Below are 27,214 nucleotides of genomic sequence, written 5' to 3'. Positions count from 1 at the left end.
TTACAAATGTAGTGGCGACTAGAAAAAAATGTGGCTACTATAAATGCCTTTTCTCACCACTGGTGACCAGAAAATTCCCCTAATCTTTATCTTTGAATCCTTTTCTTTTTGAAAAAATATTTATTTATTTATCTAAGTACTATATGCAGATGAGAAGGCTACGATAGCATTTCTCAAGGGGTTGTTATGGTGAAAGTTCTTTCAAATTGAGCATAACAACGGCAAAGTCGCGGACGGCTACGGATAAGGATTTCCTGAATTTGAAAAATTAAAGATTTTTCTCTGATCTTTGTATGCAAGGGTGCTCACCCTGCTCCAAGCTCAAAGGCAAAAATCACTCCTTCCCCCACTCTCAATGTTTGTAAACTATCTTGCGTTGAAATTTTGCAATAAAACTAAACCTAGCACTTTTAGAGTCTCAGATTCCCAGTTACTAAATTCGGCAAAATACATGAGGTATTACATGCATTATATGACCAAAAGTATTGGGACACTTTCAAAAAATTCACAATTTTACGGATTTCTCAAAAAATAAAAGACCAATTGCTCTCTGCTCTGTAATTTTTTTCTCATGAAAAGTATACTCCAGACGTCAAATCCAATAACAATTAAGTCTGATATTCATTTAGGGGACCAGCAACAAATAATCTGTTCTTATCATGAATCACTCTATAACGATGGCAGGAAAGTGTTGCCAGTTTGCTAACAATTCCTTACCATTCGTCGCCTATCCTAGAATTATAGAAATTCGGCTCATTAGATTGCTGATAACTTTTTAAAATTTAAAGAAATTGCGGTGGAATTTTTTTCATGGATTGTAGGATGTATCTGAGCTTTGAATTATGAACGTTATAAATTGCTATCTTTCGTGTCTGCGCAGTGAAAAATTAATAGCTTTAACTGTTCATATTTCAACAAATTTTCAATATTTTAACTTCAAATTTTATTATTATGTTTCTCTAAAATGCTGTCAAATATTTTAAAAGTTTAGTAACGTTTGACGAAATACTCTGCGTAATATAAGGCGAAAACCTTCAAAAAAATTTTGCATTTTTGAAAGAAATGCTTATATTTCCATGGGTATAAGAGATACTTTCACAAAAATATAAAAATAAGTTTTTGATAGATTTTTAACTCATTTCTGAAAATTATAGCTTATTCCCAGCAATTTGCAATGAAAAATTATCAAAAAACTTTTTTACTCAATTTGTTGTCGGTCCCCTAAATGAATAGCAGACTTAATTTTTATTGGAAAATGACAACTAGAGTATACATTTTATGCGAAACAAATTATAGAGCAATTGGTCAATTATTTCTCGAGAAATCCCTAAACATGTGAATTTTTGAAAGTGTCCCAATGCTTTTGGTCATATAGTGTATATAGTGCTTCTACTTCAACACATTGAGTTTTTATTAAAATTTTCTAATGAGTCTTGTTGGTGTCTGATCCTCGTTAGTTGTCATAATAAATATTAAGGGTTGTCCTTTTTCTCAGAAGGCACGAAAATATTACCTACATGTATATCTGCCTGAAAAAAAAAAAAAAAAAAAAAATCTCGAAATACTTAGATGAAAAAAATCTCAACGCCTCGCTCTGCCAGATTTTAAAGTTTTTATCGCTCTGCCTCGTTTTCATGCATCTTGCATTTAATGAATCAATAATAAAAAATATAAAAAAGGGCAAGAAACAGATTTGCAGGAAATACATAAAGTTGAAACAAAAATGAAAATGAACAGCTTACATTTAGGAAAGCAATTATAGGTACAAGTAAGGGTTCACAATTAAAAAAAAACAAACAAGACAAACTTTTTCTTTTAAGTTCTGTGTTACGCACTTCTGTGCCGAAAAATTATCGTATCCTGTCTTCAGTCACAGAATAAAATGAATGTTCTAATCCAATGATTATCAAGTAATTTTCATTCGTATAGAACAAAAATCTTTTTTGAGATCCCACATTTTCTATTCTATTGACTCCTAATAATATGTAAATACAGCGAGAGAAAGGATTTAGCTTCTTGTTTAGGAGAGGGAACCATTTCTATATTTAATTAACATGATCTTTATCGTAAGCATACTATTTACTCAGAAATACTCCCTATTTTCCCAAGCACTCTGTTTGGGGGCTATGCCTTTTAATTTTCTCGAAAATAAAAATTTTCAAAATGCACTTTTAGACGATCTCTGGTAGTATTTGGAAGTAAGTAAGAGGTCCTGTGATCTTCCACCAGCAAATTTTTGAACTTGAAACGCCAAAAACACAATTTCAGGTTCTTCAATTCTGTTAGGAAACGGGGAGTTCGGAAGCTTTCCCCGGAATTTTTCGAAATAGTCTAAAAACGCAGTCTTAGTGTGATGTTGGGGGGGAGGCAAAATTTTTAAAGTGTTATAAACATGATTGTAGGCCATCTTTATTAACGTTGGGGACATGCAGGTTTTTGAAATCCAAAAATGCAACTTTAGACGACTTTTTTTTTTTTTTTTTTTTTATGGTCAAAGAAGGACTTTTCACAAACTCCCTTCCCGAAATTTTTTGAAATTAAAGCCATAAAAACGAAATTTAAGACGATCTTTAATGATGTTTTTTTAAGGGGGGGGGGTGCTTATGTGACCTGAAAACCTTTATGCCTGTAATTAATTTTTTCTACATTGTATTAAAATGTTGATCTAGCTTCTGAGAATGAAAATAGAAAACAGTGAAAACTTGTAACCCCCATTCTATATTGTTCACATTTTAGTTAGCTTTGTCGGCAACATAAGGCTGAAAACGTCATTAAAACTAATACATACAATGCTTAGTAATTCTACCACGGTGTGTTTTTTACATTAACTGAATCATATTAAATTGCTAATATATTTTTCATGATTTTCTATGTATTTAATGAGTATGTTGGTGTACGGAATGTTTTCCGCTATTGAATTTTCCACCTCCCAAACCTTCTAAAGAAATTTGACGAGTCTGGCTCTTAAAGACACAAATAATTTTCAAAAATGTTTGTTGAGCTGTGGAAAGCACTTTATGTGTGTACCATTTGTAGTAACATAAAACACATGTAAAACGATGCAAAATACCCAGTATCTGGAATACGATTTAATCTATATATAAAAATATTTTTCTACTGGAAGGGAAAAATGTCAACTTTTCGCATTCGACAGCATTGTAACAATGTTCATTATATTGTAAATAAACAATTTGACTCAGAAATATTCCTTTCAAATCTATTTCTTTTCAAACCACAAATTTGAAAAAAAGCAGATGTTGCGAATTTAACAGCTAATAGCACGCATCTACATGGATTCACTTTCAAAAGCACTTGATTCTTCACGAAAGCCTTAGGAAAAGAGGAAAGAAGAAAGGACGTCCAGCGGAGGTCATTGAGGGGAACTAATGAGAGGGTAATAAATCTTACACCCCATTAGCTTTTACCCCTCAAAAAGGGGAGGTAACTATTCTAGGGCGGGGCAAATGCAAAAAGTGAACGTATTTTGAAATTTTTTTCAATAGTTAGAACATGATATTTGTTTAAAAAATGGTCGCATTATTTCAAACAAGATCTCAAAAGAGAGCTGGAAATATTTTGCGTGTCAGGGCGTTCTTAAAATTTCGATAGCACGAGTTGCAGATGTTTTACAGAGCGAAATGTCCAACAGTACCTCGTTTTCGAAGAAATTCATTTTTTCTCGAATTTTAAAAAATCGGAGAATGGACACATCAAAAAAGTAAAAACTAAAAGAAACAGACATGGTCTTGAAAAATACTCAGAAAAAAAAACGGATCCGAAAACTTTACAGGAATTTGTAAAACAAGCTCCAACTTTCCCCGTAGGTTAACATTAGATCCGAATCTTTCAGACTCTCAGTGGGTCAGAAGAAGACCGCTGCTGCAGAAATCATCGGACACAGTCACTTTCCAGCCTCCGTAATGGTCTGCTCTGGCATTTGTGCCACTGGGAAGACGCCGCTTGTTTTCATTGACAGAAACGTCAAAATTAATGCTGCGAGCTATCAGCAGCGGGTTCTATGCGATGTACTGAGGCCATGGGCAACAGAACATTTTGGCCCAAATGGACTCACTCTCCAACAAGACTGGGCTCCTGCGCATTCGGCCTGACCGACGATTGCCATCTGCGAAGATTTGTTCCCAGGTTTTTGAGGCAAGGATGTTTGGCTACCTAACTCATCGGAACTCAATCCGATGGATTACTCGGTGTGGTCAATTCCTATTACTATTCCTATTCAGAGTCACAACTGACTACAACTGTATTTATGTCGAGGACTGCATACCTTGCCTCCATTATTTTATATACCGATAGATGGCAGCACCATCACCGGATCGAACAGTTAATGAGAATTTAGAACTAGTCCAAGAGCTAATAGCTACCTGGTGCTAGCACCCCCAGAGGTATCGTTTCACTAGGAGGACATTGAGACCACGAGTATATTTAACGTCGCCCAGTCCCCTTTAATGACGACGGTGGGTCTTCGACCATCGAGGTTCGAACTCAGGACCCTCCGGCCCCGAATCCGACACTCTACCGATCGGGCTACCACGGCCCGTGTGGTCAATCTTGGAGGAAAAAATCTCGGGAAAATGATACGCCAAGGTCAACATACTCAAAACGGCTCTGAGGCGTGCCTGGAATGAGATAACGGAGGATGCGTGCGCGAGCATTGTTGGCAATTTCAGACTGCGGCTCCGTAAATGTATTGAAGCCCAAGGAGCCAGTTTTGAACAATTGTTATAATTTTTTTTGTTTAATATTATTATTGTTTCAATAAAGAGTTTTTATTGCTTTAACTTGTTGATTTGTTGAATTATGTGTTAGTTACAGCCTATTGAAATATCTAATAAAATTGTGGGAACTTTCTCCGCACCCTGTAGAGTTGTGGTTTTCCTGACATGATGAGACCGGATCAAGTTCAAAGGAACGTTTCAATAATTGGGCAAGCAACTTCAGGGATGCTTGAATGTATAAAAAGGGGTCAAAACAAATCTTTTTGATGCAGAGATCCAGGCTAAGATTAGGCTGTTGGAAGTCTATTTTCTTGACCTTGATGACCCCCTTCCTCCAAGTCCATATTCTCTCATACACAGAGGGAATGTTTTCGATTTTACGTGCTCAGTTGTAAAGGTGAGAGAGAATTTAAAATCGGGTAATTGAACAGTTCGATTAGTTGGAATTCGGATAATAGGCGCTAAACTGTGATCCCCATAGCTCCTGGTTACAGTATAGCCCAGTGGTTAAAATCTAATGTATCAAAATCTCCTGTCGCGGTATTAGTGTTTGAACTCCTCCGAAACGGCTCGACCGATTTTCATGAAATTTTTTATGTGTATTTGTTAGGAATGAAAATAGGACATAAAGTACATTTCATATCGTTAGGTAATCAGGGTAATCCTATCCAGAATTTTTTGTTTTTGAAAATCATTGAAAAAACCATTGTTGAAAATCATTGTAAAAACCATTGTTGAAAATAATTGAAAAAACCATTGTTGAAAATCATTGTGAAAACTATTGTTGAAAATCATTGTAAAAGCCTTGCTTGAATTAATTACAAACATTTTATTTGTAGACAAACCGAAGATGGCAACAAAAATTTTTTAAATCTAATGTTTAAAAATCTCATTTCATAGTGTTTGTGTTTGAACTCCTCAAAAACGGCTCGATCGATTTTTGTGAAATTTTTGGTAGGTATGAGAATAGGTCGTAAAGTATATTAAATACCGCTAGGTAGTTAGGGTGTTCATATCCGAAATTTGTTACAAATGTCAAAATGACCTCTGGTAAAACAATGAAAACCCTCAGTGATTTAAAATTTTTAGATGTTGCTACCTCTAATTGTTAACAAAACAAATGTTTGTAATTAATTTAAGCAAGGCTTTTACAATGATTTTCAATTACAATCATTGGGAATTTAGCAATTAAAAAAGGAAAGTGCGGGTAGGAGGGTAAAAATTTTCAAATGCCAAAGTAAAAAAAAAAAACGAAAAAAAAAGGTCAATATAAGAAAAAGAAAGGAAAAAAAAAACTGGATAAAGACATTGTAATGGAACCCTTGGCATTTTCGGCAAGACAAAGGTGTCCCCCAAGATTTGGATGCACCCCAGGTGGAACAAAGAAAACATTTCTCTTTTCACTAATTCCCAAGCATCTTTTGGCATTGCAGCAACTTTATTGTATGGTGGCAGAACTATTCATGCAGCATTTAAGCTGGCATGGCAGTGTGTGACAGAAGGAAACAGTAGTTCATGACCACAATACCGAAAGAATGCAAAATTATCGCCTGAGATTCTTCTTCTAAATATCTTAATGAACACTCGAATATTATACTATTTTAAAGGATTTTTTCATAAAAAAAATGTTTTTCCCGTAAAAAAATTAAAAAAAAAAAAAAAACAGGAAAAAACATATAGTCTTAAAATTAAAGGATATAAATGCGTCCTGCGTTTTTTCTTTCTTATGAAGACAAATTTCGTCCTCAGTACCGAAAAATGTAGCCAATGATCATATAGTATCACGCTTCAGTTGTAAATTTCAGTATAATGAATTTGATTACCCTTGTGAAGTAGATGAGAACTTCTCGGTTCAACAAAACCTAAAAAATTAAAAACAAAGTCACAGAGAGAGAGGGAGAGAGATAACTCACCTGTCCGGCACCATAGGCTTGCTGTGGACCAGGGCTGTAGGACTGCATGCCCGGACCGTACTGCTGCTGCGGCGGATGATGCATCATGGTGTAGGGCCTCTTCTGGCCTACGTGGGGGCCCGGGTAGGGTCCGTTCCGATTTCGGCCCGGTTGGGGACTACCCGGGTAGGGGTGCTGCACCTTCCCTCCCCCCACCGGCATGCCCATGCCCGGGTGGGGCCCCATTCTCTGATGAGAAGAATCGTAGGACGGTTGGAAAGGTGGGCCCCCTGGCATGCCCTAGACGGTAAAAAATGAGAGGCTAAGCATTACACTAAAATAAATCCAAATTCAACTATTGGCTTTAAATATTTGAAAGGGTGAGGTGAGGTAAAATGGGTCATGAGGTAAAATAAGTTGTTTGTAATTAACTCAATGAGAACATAATTAAAATGAATTTTTCTTTAAAAACCAACATTTATGATAATATTTCATAGTTCATTAGCAACAATTTAACCTTAAAGAGGTTTCCCTCATGAGCATGACGACAAAATAAAAACCTTTCTTTGCATTTCTCTAATTCCCAAGCGTCCCCTGCTGTTTTTTGGTCCGTCACAAGCCAAAAAACAGCACCAGATGTTGTTTTGTAAAATTCGCAGTTGACAAACTTCTAAAAATATTTTACATTTTACTTAATAACAGGGCAAACTAAAGATATTTCTTTATATCAGAAGTTTATTACATCCGCTAAAAGCAGGAAGATAAGAAAATATTGATTTTTTTTTCTTCTTATTTCATTTTATTTTGGTTGGGGTAAAATGAGTTATAGGTAGGCTCAGCTGATTTTTCTTAATATACGCATTGGCAATTTTGTTGTATGTTCTAAGTAGGGACTTTTTCTAATTTTTTAGTGGATGAAAAGGAAAAAAAAAACGAAAACTAGTATAATGTGGTCATCATGAAACTTCCTTCTATATCCTTCTTATAATTCTGATCCCTCCGCATGGTTGACAGGGAAGCAATATTTCCAACAAAAACAAAATTATACACGCCAAAACTTGACGACCATACCAATTCCCGATTTATCTCAGAAACAAAGCAAAGAATGAAAAATGAAAATTATTTTTAAGCCTTGCTTAAAATAATTACAAACATTTAGTTGTTAACAAACACAAGATGACAACAGTTAAAAAGTTTAAATCATCGCGATTTTCTGGTCCTTTTCCAACAATTGAAATCACGCGAAATATGCAGACGAGTCTATTACGATTTATCCTTCTTATTGTTGCAATGGCGTTGTTGCCTTCAGTCAAAAGTTCTACTTCTAGTCACAGAAATTGATAGAATAAGGGGAAAAAAACATGGACCCAGAAAATACTTTTATTTTCCCAACAGTTATTTTTTAATTAATTTTTTAAAATGCCCAATTTTTCAAACAAGGCGTGATCTTTATGACGTCACAAATGATGTCCTTTGGCGCATTTTTCACTGCGTTTCCACGTTATGATAATCAAGCAGCGAATTAAAAATTGCCTCTAAGCCAACGTATCTTTGCCAGTACACGTGAGTAAAGATGCGAATTAAATATCGTGCTCTTCTGAATGGCAACAGTGAAAATGGCATTTCATCATTTGTGATGTCATCGGCGGAAGCGTTAAACAATGAAAGCGCACCGATCAAAGTAATTTTTAAAAAATATTAAACTTAGTCAAATTATTTTAAAAAATGGCCAGATCCTATGTTTTTAAGCATGTTCTTTCAGAAAAAAATACTTTTAAAATTTTGGAAACGATCCCATTATAAAGCTACTTTTATACACAAAGGAAAAAAAAAACAGCCTCCCCTCCCACTAGAGCGATTGGCACCAAAATTGAACCAACGCCTGCTTACATATGGAATCACATTTATTCCAAATTTCATCCAGAACGTAATTTACTTCTTGCGATATGGCGCTAACAATGAAAAAAAAAAAAAAAAAAAAAAAACATTCGATTTCCCTACCCACTTTTTAGCTGTTGACACCAAAATAAAATCAGCTCTTATACCCTCTATGAGCTACTTCACAATTAATTTTTGTTTGATTCCGTTCACTATTTCTTGAGATAGAGCAATCACAATGGATGACAAAAATAGCTCAACCATCGTTTGAGCTATTGGCACCAAAATTGAATCAGCACCTGTACGTGTTAGGGGCAACATATGGACCAAATTTTGTTTGGTTCTACCAGTTACTTCCGGGGGAATGGCAGGCACACATAACTCAAGAAACGTCCCATTGCTCCACCCCTTGTAGGAATTCACGCCAAAAAACCAATAGGCACAAGTTCATATACGGGCACATATGTGTACAAAATTTCGTTCGATTTCATGCAGTAGCTTTTGCTGTAGAGCGGCCACAAAAAACTGGTCACACACATAGGTGACACACACACAGACAGACAGATGTTTTCCAAAAATGGTCGAAAAGGACTCAGCACACCTCAAAACGTTCGAATCCGTCAAAATTCGAAAATTTGCACGAATCCAATACTTTTTTCTATATATATATTAGATAAAGAAGAAAGTAAAAAAAATTCACCTGGTTGTACTGGTTGTTGATGACTACTTCCTGCTGTTGCCTCTCTTGCAGCGCCACCACGCTGGCCGTAGCGGTGGCGGTGGCTGTGGCAGCGGCAGCCACTAGTGCAGCGGCACTCAGTGCTGACGACGAAGATTGGAACTCGGGCCCAGCCTGAGGATTAGGACCCAGGCCCGCACCCACGGCCGGGTTCGGACTGTAGCTGGATATAAAATAGTTTCAGATCAGTTTGTTTTCAAATTTAAAAATGATATGAGCACCGATTTTTTCAAGCATAATCAAAGAAAACAAGATACTAGAGAGAAAACTTAAGACTTATCAGCGTTAGAAATAGAACAAATATATATTTTTATAGCGAAATATAATTCGAACAAAACATTTTTCATAAAGAAAATTGCATTTTACCGGAAATGTAGGTTAGTAGTCAGTACATGTACTAGATTCTCTAATAAAAAATACAGTCAGGCAAGGAACAGACCAAGCCTTTTAATTCATATATTAAAATATTGGACCACCTTCAGGCTCGGGCGAACAGATGCGCCTCCCTCCCCCCTTTGCACGCCCCTGCGTACAGCAAAGTCTACCAATTTACTCGCCGACAGACATTAAAATTTCTTCAACTATACCTCGCTTTTTATTGCATTCATTTTATCAATGGACAACACAAAGTTCTTTTTTCTGGAGCAAAAAGTTCATTCGTTTCTACTACTGGCTAAAATTTTTTTAAAGAAATAACACAACCCTAGTGCACCCGTAGAAGTAAGTATTGACTTTGTCGAAAAATAATTTTGAGATAAGAATCAAAATAAAAAAAATAATCTTGTTTATAATCTAATTAGTTTTATATGCATATTTTAAAAGTTTTTGTATTAGTGCAAAACTTTATAAACACTTTGTTTTTTGTTTTTGTTTTGTGTGTGTGTGTGGTTTTTTTTTTAAATAAAAGACCGATAAATCACTGCATTGCACAAAGAATACCTACTTGTAATTGGACCCCTGCTGCCGTGGATGATTCTGTGCCGGGGGGTATACTTGCTTACCCGGGGGGTAGGGGCCCCCGGTCGCCCCGCCCCCATATGTGTTGCTGTTGGCCCCGAAGGGGGGCCCACTCTGTGTGGTCGTCGCCACTCCCCACACAGTAGTCACGACGGACAGTTGTTGCTGAGGGGGTCCTTGCGGAGCCGGGGGTGCTCCCGGTGGGCCCCCGGCCGAAGACTGCCAGCCACCAGGACCCATCGTATCACTGCAACAGAAATAAGACAACTTTAATATGAAATACATTTTTAAGCATTAAGAATTTTAACATAAAATAATGCCTCCAAATGAGACAGAATTAGTATAAATTGGGAAAATGCCAGTCTGACGAAGAAGTTATGAGTACAACGTCAAAAAATCGAGCGTCAAAAATCCGAACGCTAAAAAGCTGAGTCTCAAAAATCTAAAACCTCAAAAATTTGAATGCAATCCCATGAAGTTAATCAAACTGCTCGACAGTTGCTGATCCATTTCGTGAAATAATTATATACAACGATTAAAGAAATGATATTAGGCATATACGAAATGCAGATGGAATTTACTATGCAAAATGGTTCGGATTTCACCACATGGGACATCAGGATAAGCAGAAAATAAATTAAGTTCAACAGTGAAAATTTTTAGTTACAAAAAAAGTTCTTTCCAGATAAAAACGACGAGACCTATCACTCTCTGAGTGAGGAATAGGTTCAGTAGTGTATTTTGGAGAGACAGCAAAAGTTACCTTTTTGTCCAAGCCAACTTTCTTTGTTTAATTACTGTTTATTATTTCCTCACTGATTACATACAGTAGTACTGTAAATATCTTTTAATTTTCCTTTATGTTCAGTAATCATGGGAATTGATTTTTGCTAAAAAATGTAATGACTATATAATGTATTGCGTTGCATTATGAACTTTATGGTATGTTATGTACATAGTACATACATATAAAATAAACACTTTATTTGATTAAAAGGCATACTATCTTTCTAAATGGCATTTTCTTGAATATTTTCAAAAATCCGAATAATTTGAAAATCTCAACCAACTGTGGTCCCAACTAGTTAATATTCTACTGTTCCTAAAACTCGCAAATTTTGGATTAGAAGAGCAGATATAATTTTTCTATTATCTAAACCAAGCAATATTTCAACTAGTGGGAACTATATACATAAAGAAAAAAATTCTGGAACATAGGGCGGAAATGAGACTGGATGAAGAAGCAAGCAGAAGGGATTTTCACATGCATGGCTAGTTGTGGGGAACCAGTCGTTAAGATGAACTGGATGCTTTTCTTTTACAGTACTGCGAACAGAACAAATCGTTTCAGCGAAACACCTTTTCAGGCTGCGTTCCAACCGCTGCGACGCCGGCACAGATAGGACCTGAAATTAACAATGTCCTTGCTCAAAAAAAAAAAAAAAAAAAATTAATTTGAATTTTGTCATCTTGAATTCAAATTACGTTTTTCGCAATCACTTGTGTGTGTATATGTAGGCGTGTGTGTTTGTGTGTGGGGGTATGTGTGTTTGTGTGTAGGGGTATGTGTATGCGTGTGTAGGGGGTATGTGTATGTGTGTGTAGGCATATGTGTTTGTGTCTGTGTGCTGGCATAAGTGTGTGGGTAGTTGTGTGTATGAATGTATGTGGGGGGGGGGGTATGTGTATGTGTGTGTAGGCATATGTGTTTGTGTCTGTGTGCAGGCATGAATGTGTGGGTAGTTGTGTGTATGTGTGTGTATGTGTAGATGTCTGTATGTATGTGTGTGTGTTTGTGTATGTGTGTAGGTGTATGTGTGTGCGTGTATGTATGTGTATGTGTGTAGGTGTATGTGTGTGTTTGTGTGTGTAGGTGTATATGTGTGCTTGTGTGTGTGTAGTTGTGTATGTATGCGTCTGTGTGTAGGACATGGACGCTACCTGGAGACGGCTTTCGCTATAGGAGCAGCATCGTGAGGAGCCGGTCGACGGTGATGGTGCGGAGGGTGGCGGTGGGAAAATAAAATCAAAGGACGCCAAAAACAGTCAAATGAAAGCAATAAGCAATCGTGATTGCTCAAAAAATGATTCAACTCAATTTCATAGATTGAAATTACTTTCAATCGTGCTAAGAGAAATGTGCCTTTGACAAAAGAGCCCTTCAACAGATTTTATAGGTTTTCATATTTTTAATATCTTGGTTATCTTTCTGGAAAATTAAATGTTGTCAAAATGTCATGGTTTTAAAAGTAACACCGTCGTAGGTCTTTACAGGTACTGACGAAGTACTGTGCAAAATCATTTAATTTAAAAAAGGAAATTAATTTAAATTCTGAAATTTTGAATTCAAATATTGTTTTTCGCAATCACGAGCTGCGACAGGACCCTACTCATTGGAGTTATTGTTTCTGGAAACGGTTCCTGTCCCCCCCTAGCCTGCCCCTCCTCTCGGGCGGTTACGTGTGTACAGTTTGTGTGTGTGTATGTGTAGGCTTGTGTGTGTGCGTAGACCTGTGTGTATGCACGTAGGCGTGTGTGAACGCGTGTGTGTGTATGTTTGTGAGTATGTGAGCGTGCGTGTGTGTAGGACATCGACGCCCGCGACCAGGAGAAGCGGATTGCTCAGAACCGGAGGAGCCACGCCTGCAGAATACGGTGGGCGGTGGTGCTGCAGAAGCCCCTGGTTCAAGCTGAAAAAGGAATTGGCATCAAAGACGGACAAGTGAGAACAATAAGCAATCGTGATTGCTCAAAAAAAGGTCTCACTATAATATATATACTAGAGGACCCGACAGACGTTGTTCTGTCCAAACTTTGTAAATTGAAAAAATAAAAAAAATCCAAGAAAGATGCGCCAAAGTGCATCATTTGTGACGTCATAAAGAAAAATCGGACATTTTAAAAAAATAATTAAAAAATAACGGTTGGGAAAATAAAAATATTTTTTGGGTCCATGTTATTAATTAATTAATTTATTTATTTATTTATTTTTTGCTTATTCTATCAATTTCAGTGACTAAAAGTAGTACTTTTGACTGAAGGAAACAACCCCATTACTGAACAAAACAAGAAGTTCTGTCTAGAACTAGACGAGCCTACTTTCCCGTATACCCATACTACTTTCTAGTACCTGATCAATGTTCTCAAAATAGCTAAAATCGCAAATTGTTTCAAACATATTTTTTCCAATATTTTAAGCTACTTTCTAGGAATAAAATATTCCTCACTCATCTAAAAAAATTAGGTGCGTAAAAAAAAAGAAAAAAAAAAAAAAAAAAAACGAACAAATAAAATAGCAGCAACTTTTAAACAAAGCAGCTAATACACTTTTTTCCATTAAAAAAAAATTCTTCAACAGCTTTCAAAACGAAAAAAATAATAATAATAATAAAAATTAATAAGCTTATTAAAATAAATACATCCTATCAAAAAAAAAAAAAAAAAAAATCGTTTATTTTTCAACTGTTGCTAAAAATAATTTTTTAAATGAATTAATGCACTTATCAAGATAAATAAAAACAATAAAATGTCAACGTAAAGAAATACTTTTTATTGTCAAAAAAAAAAAAAAAAATCGTCTGCGCGTATCTTTATGTAGAAACATAAATGACTTCGAGTTTATTCACCGAAAACTGAATAACTAAATAAAAACATTAACGTTAAAATAAAAACAAATCACATCAACAATAATTATTTCACAGTTAAAACCATAGCGTCGGAGTCGGAGTCAATCTAATTTTGGGATGAAGGAGTCGGAGTCTAATATCCAGGAATCGGAGTCAGTCATTTGTCCGTGTATAAATTTTTGCCAAAGCTAGGAAGTCATAGTCGAAGTCGGGGAGTCGGAGTCCGATTAATTGTCGGGCACAGGAGTCGGATTCGGATTCAGGTGCCCCTAAATTCTCGGAGTCGGAGTCTGGAGTTCGGCGTCAAGAGCTATTTCCAACAAAATTTGTTTGAAGTAAATCCGCCTTCAAGTACGGAATCTACATTGACTTTCAGTTTCCCCGTAGGCGCTAATGTTAAGGGATTTGAACTGTTCAAAATTGAACAGAAAATTGTTCAAATCAAAAAGATATTTTATATACAAGTTTTTCATCAAAAGCTTTTTCCTACAAAGTTTGTTTGAAGCAAATTCGCCTCACAGTTCGGAATTGCCTTGAATTTCCCTGTAGGAGCTAATGTTAAGTTTTTTTGAACTGTTCAAAATTGAACAAAAAATAGTTCAAACCAAAAAGTGAAATATGGGAATGAGGTGTCCTTGCCGAGATCTTTCGAACAAAAAAAAGTTTGTTCGAATCGGACTATTCATTCAAAAGTTATTAGGGGGGGGGGGGGGGGGGGGACAGACAGACCGACAGACAGACCGACAGACATTTTTCCCCATCTCAATACCCTACTTTCCAATTTTTAATTTTTCGATATTTATTTAATTATTTTATTTATTTTTGACTTTTTTTTGTTTTTCGGGATATTTTTAAGATGCATTAAGCCTTCTTTCATGCTTTTTTCTTCTTTTTCTGACTTTTACTGGGAAAGTAGGCTAAAGAGAATGAAGAAAAATCGATGCCAACAGAGGAGGGAATTGTATCGAAAGGATTTCCTACACGTATTAATATATAAAGATATAAATACTATATAGTATTTAAAAAAGAAGAAGGAGAAGAAAGAAAAAGAGCCAACTTTTCAAAACAGACACGCAAAAGAAATAAATCTAATAATTCATTCATTTACACCTAAACCTGTTTTTATGCGGTGTTTTTTATGCGATTATTTTAGTGCGATTTTCTTATTTTTTATTTATATATTTATTTATTTATTTATTTTGTGCGGTATATTAAAGTGTCAATCAGATTGCGATTCAATTGATGAAATTATTTTTAAAACGAGTGCGAGGTAGTATCTTCAAGTGATGACATAGGCATCCCGAGGGGTAGTCACTGTGACCTCCCATAAATTTCTTTCTTCGGGAAATTTCGTCCGACAACTTGGCAAAAATTATCATCACTTGGTTTATTTCGATTTCGTTTAAAGATTATTTTGTAAGTTTTGGGTTATTTTGTACGTGAGACTTTTTTATGTGGTCCCTCCACGCATAGAAACAGGTTTGGGTGCAGTTGTAAACGAGCTGATGTGTGAATCACATGACTTCCTTTTACTCCAATTTAATGTCATTTCCCCATTACTGGCAATTTTAATGTGATTCAATAGTTTACCCTCTCTTTCACCAACAGTGGCCAAATAGAAAAATTAAAAAAAAAATCGCCAAGTTTTTTGGCGAAGAAGACAGGCGATATATCGCCAAATGTCCACCAAATTATAACACCGCATGAGTTTACACCGAAATTAGCAATGATTCCCCCCCCCCCAAAAGGGTCAAAAGATCCCTTTAGAAACACCCGAATGCTACCAAAAAGGGAGGTGCACAACTAGACTCCACTAGGAGTCTCCGTACCAAATTTCAACTTTCTAGGACATACCGTTCTTGAGTTATGCGACATAAATACGCACATACATACTAACGTACATACAGACGTCACGAGAAAACTCGTTTTAACTAAAATCTCAATATTCATTCAAGAGTGAGTAAAATGGAAATTAAGGTCGATTTTTGAGTAAAAATTTTGTCGCGAATACAATACTTCCTTTTTTGTAAAAGGAAGTAAAAAAAAACGAAGTCATATTTTGGTATAATTCTCTACATAGTCTAATATTTTCGAGGGCCCCAGAAACTAGAGGGCCCTAAGGAGGGTTTTATAGGCCAAATAGCTAATCAGATCCGGATGTTCGCTCTTAGAAGAAAAAAAAATCGTCGCCAAGTTGGCGAAAAAACTTGGCGACCAAAAGCTTGGCGATACGTCACCAAGTGTTTACCAAATTATAACACCACTTAAGTTTGCATTGATATTAACAATGATTTCCCCCCAAAAAGGTGCAAAAGACCCCCTTAGGAACATCCGAAAGCAACCAAAAGGGGAGGTGCACAACTAGACCCCACTACGAGTCTATGTACCAAATTTCAACTTTCTAGGACATACCATTTTTGAGTTATGCGAGATACATACGCACATACGCACATACACACATACGCACATACATACAGACGTCACGAGAAAAGTCGTTGTAATTACCTCGGTGATGGTCAAAATGGATATTTCGCGTGTCTATACATTCTTAGGCACTTTTCCGCATGTGGTCGAATCGAAAAAAAAACTCAACATTCATTTGGGGGTGAGCAAAATGGAAATTAAGGGCGATTTTTGAGTGAAAATTTTTTCGCGAATACAATACTTCCTTTTTTGTAAAAGGAAGTAAAAAGAAAAAAAAATCAATTCTACTTCCTTAATGTAATTTTTGTAGTTCGGTAAGTTTCAGGATGATGGATTTTACTGAAGTTTCTATCAAGGCGTGAAAAGACCCCTTGACATTTTTTACAAAAGCGAAATTCATTTTAGAGATGTGAAATGTGAGAAAACTAAAGACAATAATAGCAATCAATTCCATAACCAAACTAACTTTCTAACGATGAAATGGAAGATGGCAGGGAAAGAAGAAATGTGTGTCCTGTTTTGATCTTCAACAAAAAATCAAAACATAGATGAATGAATAAATAAATAAATAATGACAATTTTCTTTACTAATAATAAAGCTGGAAGGCTCTCTGTCCGTATCTCAGTCTGTCAGGATCTCTGTGACGCGCATAGCGCCTATATCGTTCGGCCGATTTCCATGAAATTTGGCACAGAAATAGTTTGTAGCATGGTGGTGTGCACCTCGCAGCGATTTTTCGAAAATTCGATGTGGTTCTTTATCTACTCCAATTTTAAGAACAAAATTATCATAAGATAGACCAGTAAATTACGAAATTATCATAACGTGGGCACAAGCCAATTGGCGGGATACGATATTATCATAACGTGGAACCGTAACATGGGTACAAGTCAATTGGCGAGAAAATTTACCATGCATTATTTGTAAATATACAGGCAAATCAAAAGACCTTTTAATTTTTCTATTACAGGCTAAGCCGTGCGGGTACCACTAGTAAAAAATAAAGAATTCAAGTTCTAAAATGTATTGAAATACAATATTTTGAAAATCCTCTTTTCCCCCCTCAATTTTCCACTTTGCATTTTGCTTCAAATGCAAAGCCTGAAAATACTTTTGAATACATTTTTGAGGCATGTTACCGATTTTAAACGCGTGAAATGCGCTTTTAGAAGAATGAAAAATACAGTTGAACTCGCCTTTTTACACCCACACGTTGTGCTGAGTCCACTCACCATTTTCAGAAAATATCTGTCTGTCTGTGTGTGACTGTTTTTGAAGCCAATCTAGAGCGAACACTACACTACAGCATGAAATTGAGCGAAATTTTATACACACATGTACCCCCATATGAATTGGTGCTCATTAGTTTTTGCGCCAATTCCTCCAAAGGGATGAAACAACCGAACGTTTTCTCCGTTATGCGTGCCTGCTATATCGTAAAAAGTAATGGGCGGAATCTAAAATCTAACAAAATTTGACCCATATGTTGATCTTACAGGGTACAGGCAGGGTCGGATTTAGACTTAACGGGGCCCTAAGCTATTTCAGGTATGGGGCCCCTTTCGTAGTTTGAACAACGTTTCTCTCGGTGATGTAAGAGGCATTTTATTATTTCTTTTCCTTTACTATGTTTGTCTCGTAACTCTGATACATACAGCAATACTTTTACTTAGTTGATCGTGTTTTAATGTGTTTTTCCCGATGTCCTGTTTGGATTGACCTTAAGTGGGGGAAATGGTATCAAGAGAGTGACGCAGGATGCCCCTTTAAGTGGAGTATAGAATGTTCGCAAGAAATTTTGAAAAATAGATATAAGATTTTGAATTTTGAAGCCGTATAAGATGTAATTGGAACTACAAAATATGCAAACAAAACTTTTTTAAAGTTATATACTCTTCCGAAAATTAAAATAACACACAGAAAAAATTGTTTTTGATTCGACAAATCAATGACAGCAGTTGATAGTGAGAAAGAGCGTGGGAAGAGAAAAGACTTGTTATTTGCTCACATTAGCTTTCGGTACAATGAGTTTTTAATCACCCTTCCAACCCCCCGAGAAATACCACAATGAATTTAATATAAAATGATCAATAGTAAAAAATGCTTTAAAATAAATGGTGCACAGTTTTACAAAATATGTAACAAGAGTTACTGCTCATTCGAACAAATCATAATGATAAGAAATAAAATTGGAGCCCACTTTAACTTAGTAGTACTTTACGTAGGATTTTCAAGGACTATAGAACAGTTAAAATTATTTAACACACTTCATTTGTCCTTTCCAGTCTCTGATATTTTAGTACGTGATTGTAAATTTTTACAGTCCAGTTCTAACTTTGTAAGAAAAGCTATTTTAAACTTAAAAGAAACTATAGATTTCTCATGACAACAATTTTATGCTTCAGTTGCAAGTGGGGGAGAAAACGAAAAGGAATAGAGATAGTGTCCCCCCCCCCCCCCGCTGCTAAACAGACTGACAATATGCAGAAGAAGTAAGATAAAAGGAAGCAATAACAAAAGAATTTCCAAAATATACTGAATTATATAAATAGCAAGATATAAAAAATGTGAGTCGCAAAAATTTGTAATGTATTTCAGAAACGTGAGAACCATGGTTTTTACATTTTTGGTGCAGGATATAGCAAGGAGCTGAATGTGGCATATATTAACATTTCTTCTCCCTACCCCCTACCATTTGTGGGTTGCAATCACACTTTTCCAAATTTCAATGTTTTCAAGCACTAGAAAACGAAATTTATTTTTTCAAGTACTTTTCCTTTTTTTGGAACGAGTCATGTTAATTTCCGGGAGTTGGGGGCCCCTAACAAAGCGGGGACCCTAAACTATAGTTTGGTTGGCTAGTACAAAAATCCAGGCCTAGGTACATTTCTCCGCACGCACCCCACCTCTTAGCCGTAGGCCTTAGGTTCCACCGCCCGGGGGGTCCGCGTAGCGGGCCCCCCGCACGGCTGGGTGCGGCGGTCGATAGGCCTAGGTACAGGTGCTGATTCAATTTTGGTGCCAATAGCTCAAAAACGGGTTAAGAAATCGAATGTTTTTCCTTGTTACTTATGACTGCTATATCTCGAGAAGTAATGAATGGAATCAAGCAAAAATTGATGGACAGGTAGACTTTAGCGGGGTTACAAGAGCTGATTCGGTCTCAGCGACAACAGGTCAAAAGGAGGTGGTGTTATCGAACTTTCTTTCTTGTTCATCAAGAAGTAATGCTTCGTTTTAGATGAAATTTGAAAAAAAAAAAAAAAAAAAGTGAACCTACACATAAACGAAGGGCAGATTCAATTTTGGCGTTAATCGCTCCAAGGAGGGCTGACATTGCTATCGTTTCATAAAAAGCTTAATTTGTTCGAAAAATACCTTAATTAATACACAAAGGCGAAAGATGATTTATATAAAAATGTCATCTGCTCAAGAAAGCTTTTGACGCGATTTAATTGTTGGCTAATGATCAGAAAAATCGTGATGATTTAAAATTTTTATCTACTGCCATCTTCTATTACTTAACAAACAAAATCTTTGTAATTAAAATAATTTTGTAATGTTGTAAAAAATATAGAAATAAATAAATATGGAAGAATGTCAAGTTAACCATATCTCTGTTTAGGACTGCAACGTCAAAACTAAACAACTCGAACTCATTCAAAAGTCGCGATCTTCCAAAAACTGATTAGTAATCTACTGTTTAAAATTCTACTCAATATTTTTTGTAGTTTATTAGTGTGTCAGCTATTCAGCTATGGAGATACTCAGAGATCTCCAAGAAGCGAGAGATCTGCGTGGACTGGATGACCCCCGGGTGATTCCATTCCAGTCAATATCGGAGACAACCGGAACAGCTGATTGCCATGGCAACGTGACGTAACGACACTCACGCCAGGGTTGCCAGGGAGAAAAGCGAGTAGAGGTGTTTGCACGCCGTCGTTTTATTTTGGCCCGAAAAAAGGGGGGACCTTTGGAATCGGGTTTGTTTCTTTTTCCCAGTGGCGTGGTCTGGGGGAGGGAGAGGGGAGGGGCTGGTATCTACTCCGAAAAGAAGCTTTAGAAAGTGTTACAGTGTTAAATACTTTATCAAAAATTTACACAAAGAGTTGGATGATAACGAATAAATGTTATGCTTTAATTGTCAAAGCACACCAACTACAAAGAAGCAAGTCTTTGAATCAATTACTCTGAGTAAAAAAAAGGGGGGGGGGAGCAATAAGGATATCGAGAAGTTAGAACCGAGATTCAAGGCACAAACCAAATTGCTACGTAAAAAATTAACATTCATTCTTTCGATTTAGCGATACCAATTAAAAAAGAGATAAAATGTATAAAGCATGACAACACATAAAAAATGCCGGCTGCTACCTTGCATATGATTTGGAAGGCGTACTCCATATTGTCTTTGATCTGAGTTCATATATTTTGCTGTATTTACTCAAAACCAAGACATTCCCCGTGTAAATCACCTGTCTATTTCAACGGTCTTGGGAGCAATTACAGAACACACCACCGTTTTTTTTTAAAACGGGTATTAGATTTAATGATAAGGTAATTATTAAATTAGAGAGCTCAGCTCAGCGTGAGCAACCTTTTATTTTTTCTCCCCGTCCCCTCATGGAACGGGACGGGGGGGGGGGGTGTTGGAGATGAGCAATGATCTTCTTTTCATATTGCGCTTGTATAGGCAACTGGTGCTGTCATCTCTCGATGTTTGAAACGGTAACAGTTACTGTGTTAGGGGTAGGGATGGTCGGCTAGTTGGTGCCGCTTAACATATGGTCATTACTTCTGCACCATTGACAAGAGCGAATGCTGAAGCTCAAGTACGTCCACGTTAAAACATATCACAAATATGTACTAAATCAGACACCACCACAACCGGTGAAGTGGGAGGTATTACTCTTCTAAGCACCGTAAATGATGAACTTGTAACAGTAACACTATACGCGCATTTCAGCAACTTGAACTTTTTTTTAAAAAAAAGGAGAAAAAATTCAAAACATTAGCAAAATTCTATATATTGTGAAAACACAGTCGCTCCAAATTTGGATTTTAATTCTCAACCAAAGGGGTCTCCGTAGCTTTGTGGTAGAAGCTTCTTCTTTTAAGCCGGAGGTCGATTCCCGCCGGTGCCTTGGGTGTTATTTCCTTCTCTTGAGTTGTAAATCTTTCCTGTGTGTGTTCGGAGGCAAGACTCATTGTACACAGTCCTCTAATGTATGTGAAGTTGTTTAGCTTCTGTATAAATAAATAAATAAAATTATCATTTAATTGGGTGAGATCCTTCGTAGTTGAGCGGTGTAAAGCTCCAGCTCTGAAAGCTGCCTACGCACAGTTAAGGGGATCGTGGGTTTGATTTCTACCGGAGCCGTGGGTTAATTCTTCTCTTCGTGGTGCAAATTCCACTCTGACTTAAACCATCTGTTTCGTGTAGTACTCACACAGCAGAGTAAAAATTCTGTAGTTTTTTTTTTTTTCTTTTTTCAAGGGAGAAGAAGCACATAAAGTTTTCTAGTAACAAATAAATAAAGTGGTGCGGAATAATTATCACGCATGAAATTTAAAATGAATTACGAGGTAAAAATGATCGTTTCCCTGCAACAAACACTCTTAATGGTTTACGTTTGGCAACTCTTCGACGAGATTGCAAATCCATTCAGATTTGAAAAGGGGCCGTGGTAGCCTGATCGGTAAGGCATTGGACTCGGGACCGGAGGGCCTCGGGTTCGATCCTCGCTGGTCGAAGACCCACCGTCGTCATTAATGGGGACTGGGCGACGTTAAATATGCTCGTGGTCTCAATGTCCTCCAAGTGAAACGATACCTCTGGGGGTGCTAGTTCTAGGTAGCTATTAGCTCTTGGGCTAGTTCAAAATTCTCACTAACTGTTCGATCCGATGATGGTGCTGCCATCTATCGGTATATAAAATAATGGAGGCAAGGCACATAGTATGCAGTCCTCGACAAAAAATACAGTTGAAGTCAGTTGTGACTCTTGAATAGAATAGAATAGATTTGAAAAGCGTCTTATCCCTCCGCCGTCTCAACACCGCACCCTCTAGTGACCAAATTATAAATTTTTTAAACGTTAGAGGCTAGGCGCAAGAGTACGCAGTCCTCTTTTGATTTTTGAGCTGATGGCTCATTGGGTAGAAGATAGATTTGAAAAGCTGGGTATATCGCATTGGGTATTATCTTGCAATAGCGGGTGAATCTGTAATAAGTGGAATCTGCGTGATACTCAAGCCCAACTATATATTAAAGTACACTATAACACAACCAGTAAACATGCCAAGGTTGGTGCAAGTTGACAGGGATCTGCTAATAAGGGGTAAGCAAGTGTTTATTTATTCAGTTAATACAGAAAACTTAGTTAAATCAATGTAATATGTCAATAGAATGCCTAGATTTTCCCAATTTTCTCAAAATTGCCCTGATTTTTCTAGAAGCTTGTCCTGTTTTCGTCCTGAAATTCGAAATCTTACCCTGATTTTCCCCGAACTTTTGTGAAATTTTAGGATAATCTTTTTTTAATCCATACGATAGAACAATACATTAATGTCTGTGATTAAAAGCAACAATTTACTAAAGCATTTTTTTTTCTGTCGGTTTCACAGTTCTTTCTTTCCATGCTATCAAAGTATATCCTACGAAACTAAACGTCCAGGAAACAAGTTGTTTATCCTTCAATGCCTGCCCTTTCAGTTTTTTTTTTTTTTTTTTTTTTGTGAATATTAAATGAAAGCGTTTTTGTACCGTCTGTATTTAGGTTCGGTCTGTTCATTTTGAGGCAGATTTTCTAACGTATATGCGTAATGCCTGATATTTGTTTGTTGACTGATTGAAATCAATTGAACATTAAAACCATCAATTGCTTGTTTCAAGTTAAGTCGCATCATTCTTCGATGTGTGGCAAAATGTGTAACTAAAAAGATTTTGAGCCAGGAAAATTTGCTCCATAAGGTATCGTCGAATACCAAATGCGTTTTATAGGTTTGCTGATGGAGTAATAATGTCTTCAGAAGTGTTGTCTCTGTAAGAACCGTTCTGATTTTGGATGAATGGTATATGGGCACCCAAAATATCGCACTTTAATTCTTTACTCTTTGAAACGAATTTTATAACCTTCATGTCGAAATGAAGTTCACGTTATTGAACCTTTCATTTTAATTCGGATTTGATTTTCATACTGATTCTTGATGCGTGTTACTAAAAAACATTATTAGTCCAATTTCTTGTTGAAAATTCTTTACAGCTTTGTTCATTACTTGTAATTGTTACAAATTAAATGCCTAGTACATACAGGGCGACCCTCCCCCCTAAATATGGTGAAGACCCCCTAAAAAGAGAAAATACCCCTCAAAACAGCCCCTCTAAAAATTTCAATGGCGCTGTCTGCGCCATGACCCCCTAGGTGGGTACCCCTGCCTAAACAGTGTGACATTGGTGATGTGTAAGCAGAACCGAAAATCCAGTTTTTTAAAATAAAGGACTCTCACCCAAGCTTTGGCTTTGGAGGAGATTTCAATTTTTCGGTGGGGGGGGGGGGGAGGGGGACAAATAATTGTAGTACTATTGAGTCTTTTGTCAATTTCCAAAACTGAATAAGTTCAGGTCGGATTTCTCGTTTTCAGCCCACAACTTTATCCTAATTCTTTAGAATCACGAACTTTAATAAATATTTCAAAATTTTAAGTTTTTTCTCCAAATTAGGTACAAATATATTACCATTGGATTTTCATTTAAGGTGGATATTATCATTTCTAACCTTTTCGGCGCCGGCGGTTCGTTTTCAAGTACTGTATAAAAAAAATATTGTATTGGCTTAAAGCAGTGGTCGGCAACCCGTCGATCAAAATAGACCAGTATTTCTATGAAATATTATTCATGGTACCTGCGATCTACCATGATAAAAAAAAAAAAAAAATCTTTTCTGATTTCAGTAGAACAGTACGACTGAGGTTCACAATACGGCAGTGAGTTTAGACGCTGTTAAAGCACTATCAAAAGCTTTCCTTCCAACCATTCAGAGATTAATGTTAAATGAATTGAAAAGAAAATTCCATTTATTATTAGTAATGTTAAAAGACTGTGCTCTTGACTTCATAGTAGACCAAGAGCTTGATACCGAAAAATATTCATAAAGTAAAAGGGAAATTTCAGACTCAGAAGAAAGCACTTGTATGGCCGATCCTTGAGTGATCGGTCAGCCAGGTCTGTCATTTGTACATGCTCGTTGAATAAACAACTGTGAAACAAGCATGACAAAAGAGGAGCGTTTTTTAAATTTTTACATGGATGACAGTGCACTGCGCCCCCTCCCCCCGTCAAGGGAAGCATGTACTCGGCTTAATTTGGAGTACATAAATACACATGTACATACGTATGTGTGTACACAAATAAATAAATAAATATATAAAAAGACCGATGAATATCGGGTCAAATGATTTAAGGAATCTCTTCTCAGAATTTTTTCCCTCCTTGTACCTATGACAGTGGCGTACCGATCACGAGTGACACCCGGAACGGCAACTTGTGGTGTCCTCCCCCCTTCCCCCCAAAAAAAGACAGTTATACACTATTCAGAAACAACTTTTTTTTTTTCATATGGTTTCACGAAAGTTAAAGTTTGTTTAATATAGAAAAGACAAATATAAGTTATGAACGATTTTATGTAAAACTTGGCCTAGGCGTAAATGCCAGGGCTACTAAAAAAATTACATTGGGGACCAATTCCAACCAGAACGACAAAAAATAATGAATATGAACTCAGAGAAACAATTCGTCTGGAGACTAAAAGATTTTCCTTGCTCCATAAATTTCAATTCTTTTCGGACTCGATATAAAAACGTCGGGAGTAATCCAGCATGTTGAGAATTTATTAGAAAATATAAAGAGGAAAAGATAATTTTGATTTACGTCCCGATCTTCCCCCCCCCCTTATCCCCTCGGCTTTACAGATTTCTTTCTTTCTTGTATCTTTGAAATTGCGGACAGATAGTTAAAAACTTTCAAAACAGATGCGACATAAGTTATTGGAAATTTCTCCCCGTTCCAAAGGGAGAACGCTTTAACCGGGCTTCAGGAAATAAACAAATAATGCAGTTGTGTTCCAACAACAGGAGAATAAAGTGAGACGTAACACTTTCGAGGAAAAGAAAGCTTTTGAGATTAGAAAAGAGAGGGATTTAATGAATGGAAGGAAAAAAATGCGTGCGACGAACCTATACAGTGTTTCTTTCTCCCCAGCATTGTTGTATACGCTGAAAGTGAATCCGTCCCGCTCGGCGCCGAAGCCGACCTTGCATTCGGTCTGCCAGGACACCTCGCCGTGCTGGGGGCCCCCTTCGGGGCCCTGGGGGTCCCACTTCTCCTGGAAGCTGGACATAATCACATCATAACCGCTCCCTCGCCCCTTCGACGGAATGGGAGGCTTCCGGCGCTGCCGGCCTCCGTCGCTCTTGTGTGTGTGTTGTGCTGCGCTTGGGAGTGCGAAGCGCGGAACGCGAATGACGGTGACGGAGAGGGGTTGTCACGATGGCGACGATATCTCGAAGCTGGCGCGTTTCTTTGGCAGGTACAGTAAAACCTGTAAAGTTGACCGCCCTTGTAAGTTAACCACATGTCTAAGTTGACCGCTTTTGTCAAGAACGGAATTAGTCCTATCTTATATATTGAAAGAAAACCTCTGTAACTTGACCACCTCTCTATCTTGACCACCTGTCTATTTGACCACTAATATACACCAAATTTGGTTTGGAGTATTGTAAAAAAACCCTTTGTACGTTGACCACTTGGTTTATTTTTCAAAACTTTCTTCAGCAATTATTTTATATTTTATTATTTATTTATGTATCTTTTTTCTTTCTGATAGCTTTCCAAGAAAATTTTTAATGCTTTTACTAACAGACTAGCATTTTACTAACTAAATAAAACCGCAGCATAAATCTTATGCTATTCTTTATTCTGTTATCCAAACTTGTTTTTCATTCGTTGTTTCGTTGTTCTATTTAAGATAGCCTACTCTCTGTTCAAAGAAAATAGGTGTGAGTACAAAAGTGCAAAGTCTTTTCTTTCAGTTGCAATATGTTGTGACAACACTGGAATTATGCTAAAGAGCAGGCCCGGATCTATAAATTTTGGGTCCCCTGGCAACAAAATGTGTGGGGTTTCTCCCTAGTAGCCAGCAGTGTCTATTTGTAAAGTTAACAAGTCTTAGTGCTCGTTTTTTTTCAATTTCTATCGCCCTTAGCCCCCTTAAGGACGTGGACCCCGCACTGCGGGTACGCAGATCTGGGCCTGCTGAAGAGTAAAGTTACATATTTCTGGTGCAAGGGATTAAGAGATAGGACATTTTAATTTTGCCTTTATTTACTGGGAGAGTCGAACTTGTTGCTCTTTTTGCTATAAGTTTTATAAAAAGGCTTCAAAAAGAAAGTTAACTGAACTTGAGATTAATAAAAAGTATGAAATATGAAAATTAATTGAGAAGGAAGAAAACCAGAGAAAAGTAGCTGGGCGCATATGGAATTTCTAGAATATGGTTGAAAACAAGGAAAAAATGACAAAAATATTTGAATAGTATTTTTAATTAGTGTTTTATAATGTTAAACAATGGAAGTGAGTTGAACAGAAAGTGTAAGGGTGAATTCATCAAAAAATGAATACATGGTGACACAAGAAATGACAGAAAATAAAAACAATCATTACCGCCCTTTATAAGTTGACCACCTGTCTAAGTTGACCGCCAAAGTATTGCACCGCGAGTGGTCAACTTACACAGGTTTCACTGTATTCGTTTTCTGTTTTTAAAGGCAGGGCTGTGGAGTCGGAGTCGAATGGTCGGAGTCTGATTTTGGGGTAGAGGCAGCGGCGTAGCTACAGATTTTGCCGCCCAAGGCGGTTCCTCAATTTGCCGCTCTTTTGCTGAGAAAAAGTTAATACTTTTTAAATAAAAA

The 27,214-nt window shown here is 36.8% G+C and overlaps 1 protein-coding gene across 2 annotated transcripts in view; it reads right to left on the bottom strand.

Annotated features, from left to right (window-relative positions):
* LOC129228284 (zinc finger MIZ domain-containing protein 1-like) overlaps positions 1-27,214 on the bottom strand; it is a 141,817-nt gene that overhangs the window by 41,030 nt on the left and 73,573 nt on the right. The window contains exons 1-4 of one of the 2 annotated variants that reach the window (XM_054862967.1): positions 25,481-25,700; positions 10,186-10,446; positions 9,204-9,405; positions 6,647-6,925 (exon numbers count right to left, since the gene is read on the bottom strand). In XM_054862967.1, the coding sequence (XP_054718942.1) occupies positions 6,647-6,925; positions 9,204-9,405; positions 10,186-10,446; positions 25,481-25,644 (906 nt within the window). In that variant the 5' untranslated portion in view covers positions 25,645-25,700. Of the gene's footprint in view, positions 1-6,646; positions 6,926-9,203; positions 9,406-10,185; positions 10,447-25,480; positions 25,701-27,214 lie in introns of those variants that run through there. The other variant, XM_054862959.1, reaches the window with a different exon arrangement.

Source organism: Uloborus diversus, chromosome 1 (assembly GCF_026930045.1).
Source record: "Uloborus diversus isolate 005 chromosome 1, Udiv.v.3.1, whole genome shotgun sequence".
In the NCBI taxonomy this organism is placed as follows: Eukaryota; Metazoa; Arthropoda; class Arachnida; order Araneae; family Uloboridae; genus Uloborus; species Uloborus diversus.
The sequence above is the reverse complement of the archived record's forward strand: the minus strand, read 5'-3'. Positions and strand labels throughout refer to the sequence as shown.